At 45.4% G+C, this 21,281-nt stretch overlaps 1 protein-coding gene across 3 annotated transcripts; it reads left to right on the top strand.

Moving 5' to 3' along the window:
• The first annotated feature begins 979 nt into the window (after positions 1 to 979).
• Positions 980 to 20,841, top strand: LOC119165416 (uncharacterized). Of its 3 annotated transcripts, none has more exons than XM_075871794.1 (5): positions 980 to 1,489; positions 3,751 to 3,822; positions 6,324 to 6,381; positions 9,464 to 9,620; positions 15,145 to 20,841. In XM_075871794.1, exons 2-5 carry the CDS (start codon positions 3,781 to 3,783, stop codon positions 15,656 to 15,658), a joined length of 771 nt encoding a protein of 256 aa, XP_075727909.1. In that variant the 5' UTR covers positions 980 to 1,489; positions 3,751 to 3,780; the 3' UTR covers positions 15,659 to 20,841. The 3 variants fall into 3 exon arrangements, with proteins under 3 accessions (XP_075727909.1, XP_075727908.1, XP_075727906.1); XM_075871793.1 differs by having other exon boundaries at positions 981 to 1,489; positions 3,764 to 3,822; XM_075871791.1 differs by lacking the exon at positions 980 to 1,489 and adding an exon at positions 2,435 to 2,680 and having other exon boundaries at positions 3,764 to 3,822.
• The last annotated feature ends 440 nt before the right edge of the window (positions 20,842 to 21,281 follow it).

Here is a 21,281-nt window from a genome sequence, read left to right as displayed (position 1 = left end):
ACAATGGTAGACTTGTTGCCGTTGGAGTACACTCAGCTGGCTTCCACTTACTGTCTGGGCAAGAAAGGGCAAGGACTATGACATTCGACAGTGTCCGCGGCATCCGGCGCGCATAAAAAACAAACCAATAGAGATAATTTTTTGCATAACTACCTTCGTCTCAAATGGCAAATGTAGATCGCAGGTACATAAATAATCAATGAAAGGCACTCTGCGACTGTTTTGAAACAAAACAGCACTTACTTAAAGTCACTTATTCAACACTAATTCTTCACGCAATGGGTGTGTTTGAAAACCTAGTTGCATAACCACATGTAGTGACATGGTTTCTATATGTGCACTCTTGTCATTTTCGTTTGTGCTAATAAACAGTCTTTCTTGAGGTTGTCGGTTATTTTTTGCGCTAATATGCGCTTCAGCCTGTCATGCACCACCAACCAGCCCAGCAACTCACTCTTTTAGAGACACGTAGTCTTTTACAACACAGAAACCACCTTGGTCAATTTTTCACGGACCTCGGTCACTGGAAACTCATGAAAAGTCACATCAGGAGTCTTCCCTTGCCTTGATTCGCAGAGAGGCATGCAGCACACTACCACAGTGATGGTTAATTTGCATCAAGAAACCTTGCTTTGCTGGTGTGCAAACGGCACCGACCTACACGCTTCTGTCGCAGCTCGGCACGAGCAGACCATAGCAAGATCGTCATTATACTTTTAAGTTTATTAAAAAAAGGCTTTTATTCATTTTAATCGTCCAGAGTGTATGCACGCGTAAACATTGCTGTTTTTCTCCCAGCGTCGTGCGAGCAGATGACAAAAAAAAAAAAAAAAAAAAGCGCGGCGACTTGTGCTTTGGGCGCCAGCAACCGGTGCGGATGGGGTAAGTTGCAGCGCCACAAAGCGCATAGCGGCAGAAGCCAATACCAGAAAGGGCGTGCTGGCGCTTCGCTTGCTGGGCAGGTCAGTAAAATACAGTAGGTTGTGGTGAGAGGAGGGCCTAGGTCCACTACTGTCCGCTACTGTCCCCAGCCTCTCCGGCAGTTGTTGGAAGAGAAGGTGCTGTTTGTCCACGTTCACCTTGGAATTTGCGGTTGAGTCCTTTATTCTATGGTTGAGTGTTTGTGAATTGTGCTTTGGAAAATTCATGAACCATGCCTCGTTGATATGTGCCTGGTTGTGAAAGCTACGACGATTCCGCGTGGTACGCGGAACACGACATTTCTACCTCTCCAAGCTGAACGTCTTCAACTTTACCAGAGCTAGACGTTAAGCTTTCGACCTCCGGTTCCGTCTGCGACCTCCACTTTGTCGATGAAGACATTGAAGGTCTTCAAGCAGTGATGTCACGCGACAAATAAAATTAAAAAAAAACGCCGAGAACAGACGCCGTGCCTCGCCTGTTTCCTAATTGCTCAAGTTACTTGTCAACACGGACACCCAAGCACCAGCTCGAAGACTTCCACCCGCAAAGCACCACGAAAAACAAGGTGAGCTTCCGGATGGTGTTGTTCGCATTACAAAATTTTATAGACTGCGGTTTTTGCAACAAATGCCTCAGTTACCGAGTCTAAACACGAAGTAATAATTAAATCGCCACACACGCGCAAAAAAAAAGACGCGCCAAGCATTCCATTGACATATAGCTTCAAAAGCAAGTCTTCATGCATCCCCAGACATGGAAGGATCGTTGGGAATGGTGCCAGTGATGTGGGCACCTTGAGATTCAGAAGCACAAACAAGGATGAATAGGGAGCTTGCCACGGCTAGGTTCCATTTGGCGTTGCATAAGTTTGTTGCCAAACTTTGGGGTGGTTGTTGCCAGACTGCCGCTAAATTTGGCAGAAAATGTTTTTTTCTGTAGTTGTGGCTTTTTCGTAAGAGTTTGGTGCTATCCGCGGAAGCGTAGCGTCCTCCGTCGTAGCGCGTGGTCGACGCGACACGATCAGCTGAGAGAGAAAAAAAAAGAAAAGTAAGGGGGAAGGGGGGCAGCGCATCCCCTCCTGCGACTCTAATCAGTTTTCCCCGTAATCCCTAATACTGAGACGCGATATCTTAATCGCACAGCTGCGCACACAGCAAGAGAACGCGCCTCGACTTCTGTAATGGGAGGTTTATTCCGTTAATTAAAACGGCCTCTTAATTGCGCAGCAGCGCCGCGCTCGACTTCTGCTAGGCTCGGTTCCTTCCGTTAAATAAAACGGAATTGAAACGGCCTCTTAATTGCACGGCAGCACCGCGCTCGACTTCTGCTAGGCTCGGTTCCTTCCGTTAATTAAAACGGAATTGAAACGGCCTCTTAATTGCACAGCAGCACCGCGCTCGACTTCTGCTAGGCTCCGCACCGAAGAAGTGCACCGCGGATAGCACCAAACTCTTGCGGAAAAGCCACAACTACAAAAAAAAAACACTTTCTGCCATATTTAGCAGCAGTCTGGCAACAACCACCCTTCCAGTCTGGCAACCACTTATGCAACGTCAAATGGAACCTTGCCCTTGCCGCTTCAGGAATACGTCAATGTTTTTCAACTTTCAACCTGGCTCTGATAAAGTTATGATAAAGCGCAGGCCCATGAGCAGAGGGGGGGGGGGGAGCAGCCTTAGGGTCCTGAACGCCCCACCCCCCTCAAAAAAAAGTTCTCATGAGGGCGAAGGGGGGGAGGATGCTTTCGCGAAACTAAGTGAGAAACTAGGTGTTTTTAATCATAATTCTCAGAAAGTGCACCCACCTCACCTTCACGAAGAAATTTCCGGCTGTGGGCCTGTGTCAAAGTTTGGGGAGTGGATTCCTTATTCAGCGAACAGCACTGGAGTATTCAATGCTAACGTTGCATGGTGCTAAATATTTTTGGTATCGCGGTATCTAAACTTGATCGTCTGAGACTTTTTTGCCTCTGTCTGGGGGCCTAGCAAGAATCCACCAGGCCCTGTGACTGGGGGAACCATCGCTCCTCCTTTTTGGACTCAGCTGGTGGCAATCATGTGGTTGTTAACAGTGGTGGACTGAGCACAGGGGTGGATCCAGACACTCATTTTAGGAGGGGGTCAGTCGCTTGAAGTAACAATGGAGATTGGGGTGTGGCCATGACTTTTTGTTTTTAGTAGCACAAAAAAAACCCTGTGATAGCATAAATATTCATGTGTGCTCATAGTCATTTCACTCATTTGTCCTAATTGGCAATAGGAGGTGGACTACAAGCACTATAGTGCGGTGGGGGTTCTGCACAGGCTGTAGGAGTGGCGGAGGGGGGGGGGGGGCAATTGCTTCTACCCCCAAAGTCTGGATCCCCCACCAAGTGACCATCGGTTTTCATGCTGTTCGCATTGTCATCATACTTCGTATATCCTTTGGGATGTTAACATTTCTGTAGCCATTCTCTCTCACAATTCGTGGTCGAGCCTGTTTGACTTGTAACTTGTTTCTATAACTTGACGCGTAGTATTTGCTTGACACTCCATGCATGCATGGGCGAACAGGAAAAAACGGTCTTCACGTGCCATCTTTTGATCTTATGATTGTCACAAGGAAGTTTTTATCAACAGTGCTTCTGTAGTCTTCACAGTAGTGCAATCTAGTTTTTCTGTAATACTTTACTGGCAATATTATACCAGAAGCAGCCATAAGCATCACTTTCAAGACAGAATATTATGTATTCAATACACAATTTTCATACAGTTGGGCCTTCAAGCTCATTTTTGCTCTGGCCTTTCAGGGTGTTTCCTTAAATGATGCACTACATAAATAAATCAGTCATTCTTTCCAGAAACTGCAAGTACAGAAATGCTGCAGGACATTCACGAGACTTCATCTAAGGGATGTCAGGTACGGTGACTAGCTCACGCATATGACATTTGCATGAGTTTCAATGACCACGTTTGACAACATTTCCTTGGCCCTTTTCAAGGTATCCACTCATCGCAACTCAGCCGCTCTATTGTCACGTGAAAAGATCCCTGGAAAGAAAGCCAAATTGTACTGCTAGTGATTCATACTTGGAGCTTTGTGTTTTCAGATAAATTCAAAAGAATGCTACAGGCACTCACTGAATTTTTGGCAATTTGAAATTGTCCAATAGATATCAATTGTGACAGGCTACAAGACACTGTTCTGCTCCTTATCGAGAGGGCATGAAATGAGTGGTCGTTAATACATTGGCCTGTTTGACCTATATAAACTTTAGCTCACGTCAACAGTATCTCATGGACCATACCACACATTTAACAAAGAGCTTGTCACATAGGAAGTGAAACATGTAAATGTTTTGGCCACCAGAAGTCCGAGACATCTTGGTATATAGTCCCCTAGCTGCACTAGGCACGCCAGACAACAGGTAAAATTTAAAATGCATTTAAAATGCAACCACTGATGACATGTCACAGTGAAACTGACATGTCATCAGTGGTTGACATCAGTGGTTGACATGTCAACCACTGATGTCACAGTGAAACTATCAGATGCACATCGTGTCGTCTGCTTGGGTTCTTTATGAAAGCCTATAACTAACAGCAGAAGGCTGCTGGTTAGAAAACTATACCATTACCAACCCTTCAGTGTAAAAATTCACTGAGATTCATTCAGTTAGCTTTTAAGGCATTACTTGAGTCTGAAAATTAATTCTTCACATCCTATAAAGTATGCTTGCATCTATTGCAGCAAGTTTTATAATAGTAACACTCATAAACACAAACGTTCTGTGCCCTTGTATTCGTCCTGTTGTGCATGTTCATTTGGCCCCTTCAGGCAACCAAGATGTGGTTCGTGTGTTCTGGTGTTTTTATGTTCAGTAATAGTAATAATATCTGGCTTCTAACGTCCCAAAACCCCACTACGATTATGAGAGACATGGTAGTGAAAGACCGCAAATTTCGGCCACCTGGAGTTCTTTAACGTGCTCCTAAATTTAAGTACACGGGCCTCAAACATTTTTTTTGCCTTATCAAAAATGCAGCCACTGCTGAACTGTGATTAAATCCTGCAACGTTCGGGGTAGCAGTCAAGTGCCATAACCACCAGACCATTGCGACGGGGTGTTTTCATATTCAGATCAAATTTCATCAAGCAAAATGGAGAATTGAAAGTATTAAGCTTAATTGAAAGTATTTAGAATTGAAAGTAATGAAGCTGAATTTCAGGGAGTTGGGTAGCTTTGAAAAATTAACTCAATAATTTTCGAACTTGAACTAAAATAAATTCTGATAAGATGAGGCCTTGTTTATGGCATAATCATTCTCAGCCTAAGAAAAAAAAAAAACCATTAAACATGCGAAGGCTGTGAGCGCAGCTAACATTTTAAATGTCACTGCAGCGCACAGCCATTGCTCTCTCTGCCTCGGATAATTTGCATAAATGCCCCACCTAATAGCACTTGCTCAATTTTGTGATGTCAAATGTTCCTCAAGTGTTGTGAATAGTTGACTATCTCACACACACTATGCTTGTGTCATTCGTATTAGGTCAGAAACTTGAACATCGTTGTAGATTTTGTCAGATTGACATCGCTATTCCTCCATGAGTGAAGGTTTACGTAATAATGGTGGACCATTGTAACTGTTAATGCACTTAAAGGCATTTACATTAGACGAGAAAAAGCCCTTACATTTAATGCAGAAACAAGCTAATACGACTGTCTTTCTTGGGTAAAAAGCAAACATTACATGTTTTGGGGGATGGAGCTTACGTTCTTTATTCGTTTGTAAGTTGTGATTTATAGGTGTAGGCAGATATTTGAAACTTGCCAATATCAAACTTAATGCGGCCCTGTTGAATTTGGTCATTAAATCTAATAGCTGGTATTTGTTAACCGATGTTTCTGTATTAGTGTACAGATGTTTTACAAGTGCAACTTCTGAGGACATGTGATAGGGAAACTATCAGATACACATCTTGTCATCTGCCTAGGTCCCGTTATAAGGCCGATAATTGAGAACAAAAGGCTGCTAGATGGAAGTCTATACCATTGCCAACCCTCCAGCTGTGCAAAGATTCATTCTGATAGCCTTGCCCCGCCGCGGTGGTCTAGTGGCTAAGGTACTCGGCTGCTGACCCGCAAGGCGCGGGTTCGAATCCCGGCTGCGGCGGCTGCATTTCCGATGGAGGCGGAAATGTTGTAGGCCCGTGTGCTCAGATTTGGGTGCACGTTAAAGAACCCCAGGTGGTCTAAATTTCCGGAGCCCTCCACTACGGCGTCTCTCATAATCATATAGTGGTTTTGGGACGTTAAACCCCACATATCAATCAATTCTGATAGCCTTTAAGGCACAATTTGGGCGTGAAAAGTTAATCTTTTTGAAATAATTTGAATCCTTCCTGTTTCATGTGTGCAGACGAGCCTACCAATGACCCGCATGCAAGAAACCCAGACACCCTCGAATTTGAGGACACGTAAGTGCAGAGATTGTTTGCAGCACACGCACCTGGTATTTTATGAACCAAGAAGAGGTTTAGATGCTTGGCACCCAAAAGCTGTCTGTCGAGGTTGGCCCTAGAGCAGGAGTTTTTTTACAAGCTTGAAAGTAAAATGTTGTGCAAAAAAAAAAAAAAAAAACAGATGAAAGGGTAGAAACGAGCAACTATGCACATTTTTTCATTTAGTTGCACTTAAACCTGATTATGGCGAAGTAGCATCTTACACGAAAAATAACTTCGTTACATATGAAAATTCGTTATAAAGGTGTATTTCTAACACTGTATCTATTCCAAGACTATTCTTCATTTACTTGGTTATAAGTGATATTTTGTTATATCGAGGTTTTGACTGTACTTGGTGGCGAAACGGTCTAATTCGGCTGAACAGAACACTGCATAAATCACAGAACAAGGAAGTGTCTGTGAAATGTGAAGAAAAAGGACAAAAACTAATTTAGCTGAGCATTATTATGCATTCAAGTGTGATCCTCAACCCTATGAGTTTAAAAATTATTGGAAGAAGTGGTAATATGAATGCACAGTTGGTAATTCAAGCTCTTACTATAGTTTGAAAGGCAAGTGATAGTTTTAGTTATCTTTCCATCAGCCTGTATAGTGAAGAGAAGGTGTTTCTGGCTGCACGTATGTAATTTTTTATGTTATTCTTTAATACGCTTGTGACCTTGGCGGTTCATGTTTTCTATTTATTCATTGTTTCTGCCCATGAATAAATCGTGTGAGCTTGTTCCAGTACCCATCGCTGTGAACATGCCCCCTTTTTGCACAACCTTTTACTTCCTAGCATGTTTAACACACTAGGGCAATGAGTTCCGCTACAGGTTATCAATTTGATTTCAGTGGGACCCACAGGTGTCAGGAGAAGTGTTTCAGAGTTATACCGGGGGTCGAAACAAACGCATACTTTTCAATTTTTCTGATTAACCCGGGAGATTTCGAATTGGGCGGGCAAAGCTATAAGCCTGCCGACAAAAAGCCGTAGCCCTACTCGAAATGCAAGTAACAAAGGACGACTGTTCTAGAAGTTTGCCTGCCTTGAGAAACCCCAAAAGCTCTCCGATAGAACATCCGCTCTATCTAATGATGTATGAGAAAGGGAAGCCCACTGCACTTGTGGGTGGCCTTTGTTATTTACAGTTCGGCATGTCATCTTTATCTTGGCAAGGAACTCTTCGAGGAATCATACTGCATGCACCCATCAGTTAGCTATGCCCAAGTCATGCAGTGTGATGAAGCGTGCAAAGCGCTTGAAGGGGCTAATAGATTTCACGAGCCGTAGCCTGTTGCCACAGCAGTGGAGAAACGCTCGTGCGTCAGAAGGTACTGTGTTCAGTCCCCGATGCCGGCTGGTCATCCACCGGTTTCCAAAGGGGTACAAGCGGGCTTCGTGGGGCTACGTCGCCGCAGTGGGGTGAAGCTAACAACAGGGAGTTTTAGTGCTGGGTACCCAATCAGCTTGCGTACCCAGGATGTTGGGGGGTGGCGGTATTGTGCATGCGCGAAACCCCAAACAGATGAGTCGCCAGATCGTTGGGGCAATGCGTCCGCGCGGCCATAAACAACGCTGCCACCACTGGCCTCCTAGCGGAGATAAGCTGCCCTGGCGCATTATGTTACCCGTGATGTCATTCACCTTCACAGCGAGCAAAGCCTAGGCTGGCCAGCGCCATCTCTTTCACTTATAAGTTTTCAACACAAATATTATAGTGGATAGCCACTATACATATATCATGGCACAAAGGCACCAAATCTCGGACAGCATGAATCGGCCGCCTTGTAAGGTCCACCTTCACAGGAACTCATGGTATCCGCACTACCGATACTCTCGCTGTCTAGTTAAAATAAGCCAAAGTGCGAGCACCATTAGCGGTTACATTGTTTCAGCCAGATTACCAAAGCTAGAATGGCCTGAAACATAAAAAGTAAAAATATGCCAGCCCTCCAACCAGCTGAATAAGTAGCGCCATCTAGTGCGGCTGAAGTGAACCAGACAATCACAACATTGTTATTGCAGAAACATTGTGCATTGTACGTCTGGAGCGAAAACCGAGCAGTGGGGTTATTACAAATTAGTAACCTTTTTATCCATTTTCACTTCAAAAACATTACGCGTAAGCCAACATGTTCATGACTGTGGTTGCACGAAGTGTCACAAGATGCTGACACTATCGTTACAGCAACCTTGTATTTTTTGCGATGAAAAGTCTCGTGATTTTGCCGCGACAATGATTCATTCCTATGCAAGTTAAATGCAGTTTAAATACAGTTAGTATCACCATTTATGGTTTGCGAAAACGTAAAGGCATACATATTTACGTATGATGAGCTCAAAATGTTGGTAGAGGCACGTTCTGGTAGGACGGTAAACGCAAACTGGTATCCGGTAGCACGTTAACGTAAAGAAGTATACGTACAAGCTAAAAGTTACACAGAGTTGCACGTTACACCGTTGCTCTGTCGTCGCGCTTGTCGGACTACGACCGGCCATCTGGATTGCTTGGCATCGACGATGCTGGCTTCAGTCGCAAGTGTGGCGCATACGAAAAAGTTTTTTTTTTTTGTTCTGTGTTGATAACTGTCATAATATTTCAAAATGATTTATTGAAATTGGTTTACTTCATGTCACTATGTAAGCTTGATTTAACATTTTAAATCGTAAACATAATTAAATAATTATTATGTGACAATTAAGATGCTATGGCGCTACGAGCGCGTGTGACCTTCGTGCAGCTTGCGTTTGCATGCGCGCCTCTATAAGGCATTCCAGTTGGGTATGCGTTGGGTACGCAACGCCGCGCGCCCTCAAGTCCGCAACACCCCAAGAGCTTGCGTACCCAGCACTAAAACTCCCTAATGCTTGGAAGACGCCTGACCTGCTGTACGGGACCAGCGGAGATAAAGAGCGCTGTGTGTCTTTTTGTTTCGTCGCTAGTAAGACATTCTGAATAAACTAGTTGAAAGTTCCATAGCGTAGGTTTCAGAACACGATGTGCTGCAAAAAAGGCCTATTGCACGAGTAGCATAATTTCATTCACTGCAGGTGACTGTGGTACAACAACACATCCGATGTTCTTCTGCAAAGACTGTGGGGGCACATTTGTGACAGCCTTGCGACTGCATTGGCACAGTCGTACCTCGCACCCGAACAAATTGCTCCCTTGCACGTGCTTCGACTGCTCCCGTTCCCCCAGCAACAGGTGAGACAGTTTACCATTTTTGCCGGTGGCGGAAGAAACGTCAGCCAAACCGATATGCCTTATATTTTTCACTATGCCAAATAAGGTCTGGTAAAAAGATATGTGGCCGGGTCTGGTGAAAAGAAATTATCACTCTAATCAGTTAACATCATTAAAATTGTTCGTAACAGTTTCTCTTGGCATCGGTACATCATTTGTAACATGATTTCTACACTGCAAAGGTTTCCTGAAAGTCGGCAGTCGTGACCTCTTTCAGAGAAGAAGACAGCTTGGGAAATGGCAGCGTCACTGTCGAAACTATAGCAGTGTTACGTTGTCAGGAGGTGGTGAATAACTTGAGGGACCACTCACCAGGCCCCTCAACAAATTTTATTGGATGGTGGAAGTTGTTATGTGTCTGATGAAGAGCATTATGCCACAAAGATATTTTTCAATCGGTTCATTATCAGCTGAGAAAACTTTTTTTTTTGAAACAGCGTGAAAGGAAGATGCGAGGAGGCGCGCTCAAAACCCTTGCCACTCGCCCGCGTAGCCTTCGCAAGTCAAATCTCTTCCTCACTCTTTCTGGCATCCGACCAAGTCACGTGCGCATAACGTGCCCGAACAAGCCCGACCCCCGAGAACGCGAGCGGTGTTGTTTTGTCGACCAGCGTTATTTTGTGGTCTACTGCTTGTTTCTGCGGGATGGTTTGGAAACACTGGCTTAAGTGCGGTAGAATAGATTAGCATAATAAGTACTAGAAGGCACAGGACCATTCATTTCTTCTCCAGGACTAGGCGTCTGCTGGATCCACTAACTGCGGGGACACGAATACATACAAAACGCAGGCACATTAACCTCGCATCTCGTTGAAATTCAAAGGAAAAATGGAATATATGCGCGCATTCCCTTATTGCATCTCATTATTCATCTCAAGCTTTATTCATCTATTCAAGCAACAAATTACATAAACTACACATGTCGTGTGAAATAATTTTCGACGTGTAGTGTGCTACTGTTGGCAACGTCAGAGCACAGTCGTCTACGTAGAGGACCAGCGTCACAGCGCTGCGTGTACGTAGGCCAATTCTGACGTGTATTTTATGCCCTAATTTTCTGGGCACGCACCCGCTAAAAAAAGGGAGAGCACCGTTTATCTTGAAATTTGACCCATTGCCGCGGCGCGTAGCATTGCGAACTTTGGCAGACGTGACTGGGAGTGCCCCATGTACGTATTGCGCTTTTCAGCTCAAAATTGTCAAACCTGGTGAGTGGCCTTTTAAGAAACCACTTGGCAGTCATATTAGACGACACCTGCAAAAAATACATTAAGTGGGAACTGATGAAAGTGATGATGATGGAAGAGCTCTTCTGTTCTGTTTTAACTGTTTTGCTGTGGAGAGTTTTTCTTCACAAGATTGTTGAGGCTCTGTCAAAGAGGAATAAAACAATGTGAGCAAACAGCAAACCCCTTCTAGCTTCTTGGGAGAGGAGCGAGTGTAAAACTACGCTCACCAAAGAGCACTGGCTGAAGCTCCTTGTCGATCCTTGTCCGAATCGCTCCCCAATGTAAAATCCGAGCTGTCAAAGTAATCGTTCGGCTCCTCACCGCTCGGCTCATCAAAAGCTGGTTACTTTGCATGGCTGATGCAAGTCTAAACAGCATGTTTCCAACGCTCACTGACGCCACTACCCACAAATCTCTCTCGTGTATGAGCGCCTTCTGGAAACTGGCAAACTATGCTGTAAGTCAATGTCTAGTGACAAAACTACATGCTAAGTAGCAATACATCCAAAAACACACGAAAATTCAAGCCATCAATCATTTATGATCAACCAATACTCCTCCTAAGTAGGTGCATCAAAGGAGATCAAAAAAGGAGTTTTCGAAAAAGTTCATATTTCTTCAGAAAGGAGCTTCACCACCTAGGGCAATAATAAACATATCTACAAGTGGCAGGCCAGTATAGGGAGTAAGGTAGCCTAGCTATAAAACTCTACAGAGCAGATGTCCCACTGGCCTTAAAGCTTGAGTGAAGTGCTTGAATAATTGAGAATAAGAAGCCCGAACCATGCATAATTGGCATTCTTCACATTTCGCCTAGTCAAATGTGCAAATGTTGACGGTTTGTGGGAGTTTGAATCTCCCAACCCCGCCCCTCTCTGGCTACAGCAATGTCATACATTAGCACATCAAGTTTGTGTGAGCCGGTTTTCTGGAGTTCAGATGCCGGCATGCTGCTTCACCTACTGTGTTACAACTGCGCTTGCATGCTTGCACTAAAGGTACAGAAAACATGTCCTGCACCTTTTAGAATGATCAGCGTGGTTCAGGGATCACCGACACCCAGCCGCAACAGCCACATTTATGTACAGGCGAAATGCTATGTCTGTTTGCTTAGATTTTGATGCACTGTAAAAAACCCCAAGCGGTTGATATTTATGGAGGTCTTTACTACAGTCACTCTCTTTATCATATCATGGTTTTGTGACGAGCAAACTGAACAACTTTATTAGCATGATTGAGAGGGTGCCGTTGCTGCACCAGTAGACTGCATGGCAGAGCACACCAGCTTGTGAACTGGTTAAGGGGGTGCAGGTGATTCTTAAATGTGCCTACAAATCAGTACAACAAATATTTTAGTGGTATAATTTTTTCTCAGTGTTGATGAATATATGTATTGTTGAAAATTTGTGCAATGACAAACAGCTGTCAACATGTCAAAACAAAACGATAAGCAAAGGGAGTCCGATAAAATTGTGGGGTGCAAAGTTACTTTTTTTTCGTTTGTGACAATAAAGTCAAGTCTTTGCCACCCGCTCCTGGTAAAGGCACGGCTCGGCGTCGGTGACTGCTCTCTGACGCGATATCTGAAAAGTGCACTAGCAAAAGCTGTTTCAACTGAACCACTGGCATACGTGCAAGTTTCAGTTTATTTCAGCCTTCCTCAGTAGAAGTGAAGCCAGAGGCATGCTTTGGCTTCAGACAGCTCGTTTTCTGGCCATAAAGCCATCAAACTCGGCCAGCTGTCCAATCCGCTTGCGGACAGGCGCTGAGAGCTTTGAAAAGGTCGGAACACGACTGCCATGTGTCGCTGCATAAGGTGCCCTTTCGGAAACATTAACGATGAAAAGAAGCAGGGCAGACTTTGCCGAATCCTTCCCAGCGTCGAAGTAGCGCCAAGCTGCAAAGGTTGATCATAACACAACACAGAGGAGAAAGGGTAATAAAAATCATACTACCGTAAATTGTGCAACGAAGACCTGTGCACTTAAACCTCGATAAAACCAATTGGGATATAATGAATTATTGGTTACAACAGAGTAAGTGAGCAATTGCGTTACCATATATTCAGTGCTGCAGATAATTTTTTATAACAAATTTTCGGATATAACAAAGTATGTTTGTGACAGATGTGGGTTAGTTATATTGAGGTTTAAGTGTACGTTGTTTGCTTGTTCTGTGTGCACTGAACGCATTGCTTAATCAGTAGTGCAAGTGCTGCAAGAATTGTGCCATGCTGCGGCAATCTGACCTGCTGTGCTGCGCCTAAACAGCAATTCGTGCGTGCAGCGCCAAAGTTATCCGAGTGTTATTGGGCGAGCGAAACACGTTGGATACACAAAGGACACTGCTGCAACCATATCTCTTGTAGTTTGGTCGCAGCATATTTCGGTTCATGCATGGTGCCCACACTACGTGCGAACTTGCAATTATGCATGAATCTTGCACCTCGTGAACAAGATGCGCCTACCTTGTTAAGTTGGCATTTGTATGCAGACCTCATTATGCGAGTTTATCTTCCAACCGTGGAGCTGTTAGATGGCAGTAGTGTTGCGAAAAACTCGCCGCACCGTCGAATCATAAAAACTGAGAAAAAAAAAAAATCTGATCCCCCGGCGAAGCGATGAATGCAATTGCAACAAATTGTGATGTTGCCATGGTAATAGCGCACGTGCTCCCGAATTACTGGATAATCTTCCGTTGAGAGTACGCACATAACACGTACATTTGTTATGCGGCCCCTAGCGATAACTCTGGCATCTTCGATGGTGTGCCAATGCGCTTTACTTCTTGGCTGATTATCTACTGCAAACGCTCTATCTTCCCACAATCCCTGCTATCAGTCTACATGTGTTGCTGGTACAGTGACATTTTGTTTTTTGGGCTCAAGTTCGCTCAAATGAAAAAGACAGTCGCAGTCTTTCTCCACGTTATGAGCACGTTAAAATAGAAAATAAGGCTGACAGCTAACTCTTTTGGATCCGAAATTCCCTTACTTTACAAAATGCAGGTTTTTGATAAAAAGTGCGGTTGCTCCATGGAGAGATGCTCTTTTCGCACAATCTCTTTCCGTTGAGAGCGCCATGCGCTAATGCTTGCCGAGACAGCGCTCGCGCCATCGATGGCGACCGTGACCTCAGAATTTAAAGTTCACAGTTGCTGCTCCACTGACCCCTGCATTTTTTCAGGCTTGTTCAAGACGGGCGGTGTATTTCCTCTCTGCTTGAGCATTCGACAGCAGGTCTAACGCAATGCAGGACGCTATCGCTTGGCCTTTCAAGCTACGGAGATCATCCACTTCGTTTAATCTCTGGTTGAGCTGCGCTCGTTGCCCCCGCTGGAGCGATTTTACCTGCGGGTAGAATATACGATGCGCGGGGGACGTTACCAATTTAGTGTTTACGCGAAACATGACGGCAATGGCAAAATTCCGTCAATTATCCATATAATTCTTATGCACCGCCTAGCAATGGCGTGGCGAACCCATTTTATTTTCCTCCGCAGTTTTCATGTCGGCTCTGGCGCTTCAATGACCAGAACATACATAAGTTAAATTAATCTTTAGTCTTATCGGGTTCAAAATGAAGATAACCGATAACCTCATCTCTAATCTTGAGTTGCTTTTCATGTTGGATGCGGTATTTTCATTGCATTTTTAACATTGAAACATTTTACACTAACGTTTTTCATTGGTCTGAGGTCTAGTCCAAAGCGTCGCTTATGTTTTTTTTTTTGTCACTGCACTTTCAGCTTTGCTTTTGTAAGGATATATATATATATAATTATTTGTGGTAAGTCTGGTTGCCTCCTCAGCATTGAATTTTTAGTTGAAAGAACTGCTGAAATAGTTCGGGTTTACCAGAAAGCAAAAAAAAAAATTAAAAGTGATGTTTGACCTTAGAAGTCTGCTCCAAAACTAAATTTCATTGCTCCAAAACACACCTATTGGTGCTCTGAAGCTGCTACAAAACCCCCATTATACTGCTCCGAAAGACTTAAGCCCGCTTCCACCCCTGAATAACGAGTTCTCGTAAGCTCGCCCAATTCTCTATATTATTTTATTAGTGAACTTGTGTTCATATGATCTCTGCTTGATTTTGGTGCTTTTTATCTGATGAGCCTGGCTGCGCAACATTTTTGACTGACAAAGTGTTCTTTCGTGGACCTTTTGTCAAGACCATGTCTATGCCTACCAGTTTTAATGTTGTAAAGTTGGCATGTTTGCTGATCGCTCTCTCTCGCATCTCCCCACCCCCCAGGAACCAGGTTAAAATGCACGAGCGGCCATTCACCTGCTACATCTGCCAGAAGGGATTCTTCCGGGCAGACGACGTGGAGAAGCACATGCGCGTCCACACAAAGGAGAAGCGTTCGTACGACTGCAAAGAGTGCGGCCGGCGCTTCAACGTCTCGAATAACCTGAGCCGCCACAGAAAGGTCCACACCGAGGACGCCGGGACGCATGCTTGTGCAGAGTGCGGCAAGACATTCAAACAGAAGACGCACCTCAAGTCCCACATGCGGACGCACACAGGCGAGCGTCCCTACCAGTGCAGTCTGTGCTCCCAGCGCTTCACCGAGCTCGGTAGTGCCAGGAAACACGAGCGCATAGTGCACGCGCGTGATTACCCTCACTACTGCCCGCACTGCGGCAAGGGGCTCGCCAACAAGAACAAGCTGAAGAAGCACATCCGCGGTCGCCACTTTGAATTCGAAATGGTGGACAGCGACGAGGAAGGCGAGAGCGTGATGCAGACGGGGAAGACGAAGTAAGGGAGTTCGGAGATCCACAGCGTTTGGCGACCAAATGGTGTGTGGTAAAAAGTGCCTGGTGCTGCAAGTGCACGAAGCGAGAAGCCAAGTCGGACTTGGCTGTCCGGTATTCACAGGCTTGCGTGTGCGTGGCGACATCAGCTGGCAACTTGGCAAGGGCTTGGCCAGCACCTTCGAGCCAAAGGTCTTGCAAATGCGTTGTGCAAATGCCAACTGCAAATGCCTTGTGAAAGGGATGCTTGAAAGAAAAGAGCATTAGGGCAGACACTTTTTCTCTAGTGCCTAACCGGCAAAAGTGCTCAGCAGGCATTTGAAGAACCTCTATGCCTGCTTAATTTGCTGTTACGATGTAACAGCAAGGACTGCAAGTGGTACCTCTAAAATTATATAGGCAGTGGTGGCATGGTCTTGCTAGTGCAAAACGTTCTGCCAAACTTGAAATTCTGAAGCAAAAACAGATGGCAATGCTTCTAGAATGCAACCAGCAGGATCAATTCCCTGAACCAATAGCTGCATGAAATAGCTGCGAAAGTAGCACTGGCTGTGTAATCACTCCAACTGAATGCTCCATTGTGCTAACCTTGAAAGGGTGCATATGAAGGGAACAGTGGGTTTTTAACATAGGAAATAAACGTAGGACCATGGTTCCACGTTTCAATCGACCACGCCTACCTTGCACTCCAGCAACTTACAACCTGAATCTAGCCTGTATTTTCACACAAACTTTGTGAAGAACTCGCACAAGGAAGACTTGTGTATATAAGGAAATAAGCTTCACCGCCGGCAACAGTAATAAGGGTGGGATAATGAAATGCAGAGTTAATCACCAAGCCAGAAATTTTTTAGTTGAGCTTTCACGGCTTTTCATCTTATGTGAGATGATCCATAGAGTGAAAAAAAGTTACACATGGATGTGGAGAAACTTGTTTACCTGACCATTCATATACCAAAACTTTGTCTCAAGACACAATGTTAGAGTCAAATTTTCTGTCTAGCCTATACAAACAAGTCTAGGCGCTATTAACAGCAATTGTTTCAGAAAGACCAGAGACACCGTAGAACCGATATGTCTTCGTTTGTTGTAGACAGAACGAGAATTGAAAAAAATGTACAGAGCGTGCCCCTCACCAACCTCTCCTTCCTCGCCATAGACGTGCACGTGATTGTGCTAGGACAGCTGCAGTAAATGACTGAGCTAGGCTGCATTATAATACGCCCCTTTCTCCCAATAGATGATGAATCAATTGCCGGTGTAATTTATGACATTGACATTGCAATTCCTGATGTTGACTTGCCTATCCTCATCAAGCCTGCAAACGAGGGACCTGTCATTACGGTGCGGCGCCTTGGAAATACGCGCTGTGTGAAAGTGTTTTTCAAGGGAGATTGCAAACCACCCCATGTTAAAGTTGGACATTTCCGACATTCGGTTCGGCCATTCATCCAAAAGCCACTTCAATGTCATCAGTGCCTCAGGCTAGGACACGTCAAGGGCATGTGCCCCAACTCACGACTGTGTCCCCGTTGCGCTGAACCTCATGCCGAAGACACCTGTCAGGCGACTACTCTGAAGTGTGCCAACTGCAGCGGTCCTCACACTGCCTCGTCGAAAGACCGTTCTCGAATCCAAAAGGAACGTGCGGTTCTCAAACAAATGGCCCGAGACAACTCGACATACAGGGAGGCAGCCGAAGTAGTCCGGCGTTGGCATAATCGAAGTCTTCAAAGAAGGCACATTCCCGAAATGCTAGTTCCCACTCTTTAGCAGTTCCACTCAACGCCGCAAAAGGACCCACCACTTCTACGAAAGGAGCGGAGAAGCCTCCTTCTCTGGAGGAATGGCCCACGCTCCCGACCTGCTCTTCTGCCAAGGAATCTCAGCAGGTTGCGGCCACACCAGAGCCATCTCCAGCCATGGAAGATTTGCCTAAAACAGATCGTCAAGTGATCTCGGTGCTGGGTTCCTTCATGGAAACCATCCGAGCTATATTAGTCGACATGAAGACAGCATCTGCTCTAAGCGCACTTGGAGTATTGGACGCCATAAGCCCAGTGCTTGAATCTCTCAACTAAGAAGATGGCTACACACACCTCATCATTTCAAAAAGAAGTCAAGGCTGCATTCGTCATCCAATGGAACGCCAGAGGACTCAAATCACGCCTTTCATATTTTCGTCAGTTTGTGTATACCAACGTGTTTCCACTCATCGTCATTTGTGAACCCAATAACACTTTCGGAATATGAAGCTGTCATGTCTTCAACAAACAGTGCGTGCAGCAAAATCATTGTCTTTGTTCGTCGTGAACTGATGTATGTTGTGCAATCAATTGCGCCTCACGATGACAATCAGTATGTCTGCATCACTGTGAAAAAGAACAAACCCATGTTTACTTTACTCTCATAGGCATTTATATATCGCCTTCGAATAATCTCGATTCCAGGAGATTAGCGGATATTTTGAGAGTGTGTACTGCACCATGGGTCATCATAGGTGATTTCAATGTGCACCATCACGCATGGGGAAGTACGCAGACAAATGCAAGAGGACACAGGTTAGCAAACACCGCCTACAGCTATGGCCTTACTCTCCTGAACGACGGTAGCCCCACTTTTCTTCGAGGGGTGACATACGGCAGCTGTTTCGACCTTGCTTTTGTCTCCAACTCCCTCGCGAGATACGTCAAGTGGTTTCCAGATGTTGAGACACGAGGAAGTGATCACATTCCAATCTACCTTAACATCAAAGGCTAGTCTAGTTGTGGTCCACGGACGACCATTCGAGTAGTCCAATGGACCAACTTCAAATCTGATATGGAAGATGCTTGCAGCGATGACCTACGATCTGGGTTAGAGCAAACAATTAAGAGCACAATGCAAAACGCCACTCGCACGGTGACGATATCTTCCGCACAAAACGACTTTGACATAGAGTTGGAGCGACTCCGAACACTTCGACGCTGGGCGGAGCATTGGTATCGGCGCACAAAATCAATTCACAATCTTAGGGCAGCCAGGAGTATGCAAAAGAAGATTAGGCGTCGCATGGATAGATTAGCGTCGAAACGATGGACAACGTTTTGCGAGTCACTAAACCCTCGCAAGCCACTCTCACACATTAGGAAAACGGTGCAAGGTCTGCATCACCCTACGAAACAGCGTTTTCCATTCAAAGTGCTCGCGCTCTTTCAGAGGCGGCAAAACATCAATGTCGCAGAAGATTTCTGTGCGCAGATCGCCAACCAAGCCACTCGTCCAGAACCAAGCCACTCGTCCAGACACCAAGGGGGTATCGATGATTTAGATGCAGGAGTGAAGCCCGAGGGAAGTTTCTTGTTGTACTTCACAATCATTTTAGCGAACAATGCTTGGCGCCTCTCTGAAGGCAACAGTGCAAGGTGATGACAGGGAGCATGTGCAAAGTGTCTGATGTGCGTTCTCAGGACTTCTACAGCAATGCGAGTTTGTATCAGACAGTCACCAGCAATTGCAATTGTTGCCTCTGTTGACGTACATCTGGGCAGACCAAGGCACACTCTCAGTGCTTGGGCTTGTACTGCCTGTAGAACAGGAACATTGGTCTTGCAGGTATTGCTCAGCACGGGCAAGCTATATCTCAGGAAACCGAGAAACAGGGCTCTGTAGAGTTCCATCATTGCGTCTACTGACATCCGATGGCTCCACAAACCGCTGATGGCTCCACAAACCGCCAGTGTTCGTCAGGGGCAGTAGTTGTCCCAGCAAGAGGTGTTACCATCAGCTTGAGGACTGACCACTCCACGGCATCTACAGCAGCGGAACTAGCTGCTTTGCGCGCTGCACTTTGTGTGGTCAATCGGGAACCACTGCAACAATGGTCGGCTTTCAGCGACTCAAGGGCTGCCCTACAATCTGTGCTCTCAGCACTGCGTCGCGGGCCGTACGTACAGCTTGTTTTCGAAATTCGATGCCTTCTCCACACTTCACACGAGAAAGGGCATCATGTGATGTTTCAGTGGCTGCCAAGTCACTGTGGCGTCATAGGGAACGAACATGCCGATACTGCCACGCGGGCAGCTCTTGAAGGAACACGAGAAGAAGCCATACTACTTTCGCGAACCGACGCTGCCAGTAATCTTCGACGACTTGCGCGTGAAATCACGTTTTCACTATGGTGCCCATCAAGCAACGAGACGAATCGTCAGCACCACCTGATGGCTCTCCGCATGCCCACTGGGCTCGACCGAAGAGAAGCCACCCTTCTTCATCGCTTATTGCTAGGAGTGGCATTTACAAAATCTTATTCATTTGTCATAGGAATGGTCGACAACACTCTTTGCGATGCCTGTCATTGCGAAGAGACGCTACACCACATTCTGTTGTATGACATCCAGAGACAGTCACTGGCGTCCATTCTTGCGCACATTGACAACAGCCAAATGTCTGTGGGCACTATTCTTTCAAGCGCCCGAGAGAAGACATTGCAATAGAAGGCGACAAAAGCTCCGTTGAAATTCCTACGCGACACGGGTTTGAACAGCAATGTCACACACCGCGAAAGACTGGACTATGACTGAGTGTGCGCGCGTGTGCTGCCCTATGTGCTGTGTTTATCTCTTTTCTTTCTCTCCTCTCTATTTTTCATCACCCCTACCCCCTCCCATGTGCAGGGTAGCAAACCGGCTGCATATAGGCTGGTTAACCTCTCTGCCGTTCTTTTCCTCTTATTTTCCTTCCTTCCATGAAAGAAACACTGGACACTTTTAAAGCACGCTAAGCGATAATTCAGTCTAGCTTTGCAAGTTTGTGCTAATTTCACTGCCAAGTTTTGATGAAGTGGCAATATTTAGGTTTAGCCGCATTGTTGACATCCATAAAGAACAGACCGTCGAGCTAATCAGCCTAGTAGCTATCGACTGTGCCCAAGGAGTGGAACAAAGTGAGCCACAAAGTTGGAAAATCTGCATTGGTGCAATTCGGCGTGCAAGTTTCAACCTGTGTGTCCGGTGTTGTTTGTTTATTTGTTCATTCATATGTGGTGCCCTCAAGGCCCCACAAAAGGTGAATGGCAAATAAGACACAACAGTAGAGCACTTATACGATTCATTAGCCCATGAATGTCGGACGCTGGTAGTCATCGCCGCTCTGCTTTGGACCCGAAAATAAAGTGGCGAGATCGGCGTGTCCATGTCGGCCTCCTGAACAACGCAGTCTCTCTTCCTCGCTACACCTTGTTCACAATGACTCAGTTGTTGTGATTAAGGATCCAGTGTGGGAGCCGAAACGTCTCGTTTTCTTTTAAAGCGCCTTTATTGTGCTCAGTGTTTCGTATTCTTTTAATGTGCCTCCTCCTGACCAGACTGGATTCCGTCAGACCCTGTATTTCATATAAGTGTTTGTTTGGCGCTTCAGCTCGTTAACCTTCTTCTTTTCCTAATACATGACACATTAGAAAGTTACATCAGTGTGTTGACTGTTTATTATGCCAAAGCTTGTGACAATGAGGTATAAAACGAAACAAAGAAAAACATAAGTAGAGTTTTGTGCATTTCTCTTTCTTAAAGGGCCAGTAAACAACCCTGAAGTCCAAAAATTGTAATGAAAAGAAGTATGTGCACTTTTGCTATGTGACCATGCTACCACAAG

The sequence above is a fragment of the Rhipicephalus microplus genome, chromosome 8, assembly GCF_043290135.1.
Source record: "Rhipicephalus microplus isolate Deutch F79 chromosome 8, USDA_Rmic, whole genome shotgun sequence".
Lineage (NCBI taxonomy): Eukaryota > Metazoa > Arthropoda > Arachnida > Ixodida > Ixodidae > Rhipicephalus > Rhipicephalus microplus.
This window is presented reverse-complemented; position numbering and strand designations above follow the sequence as displayed.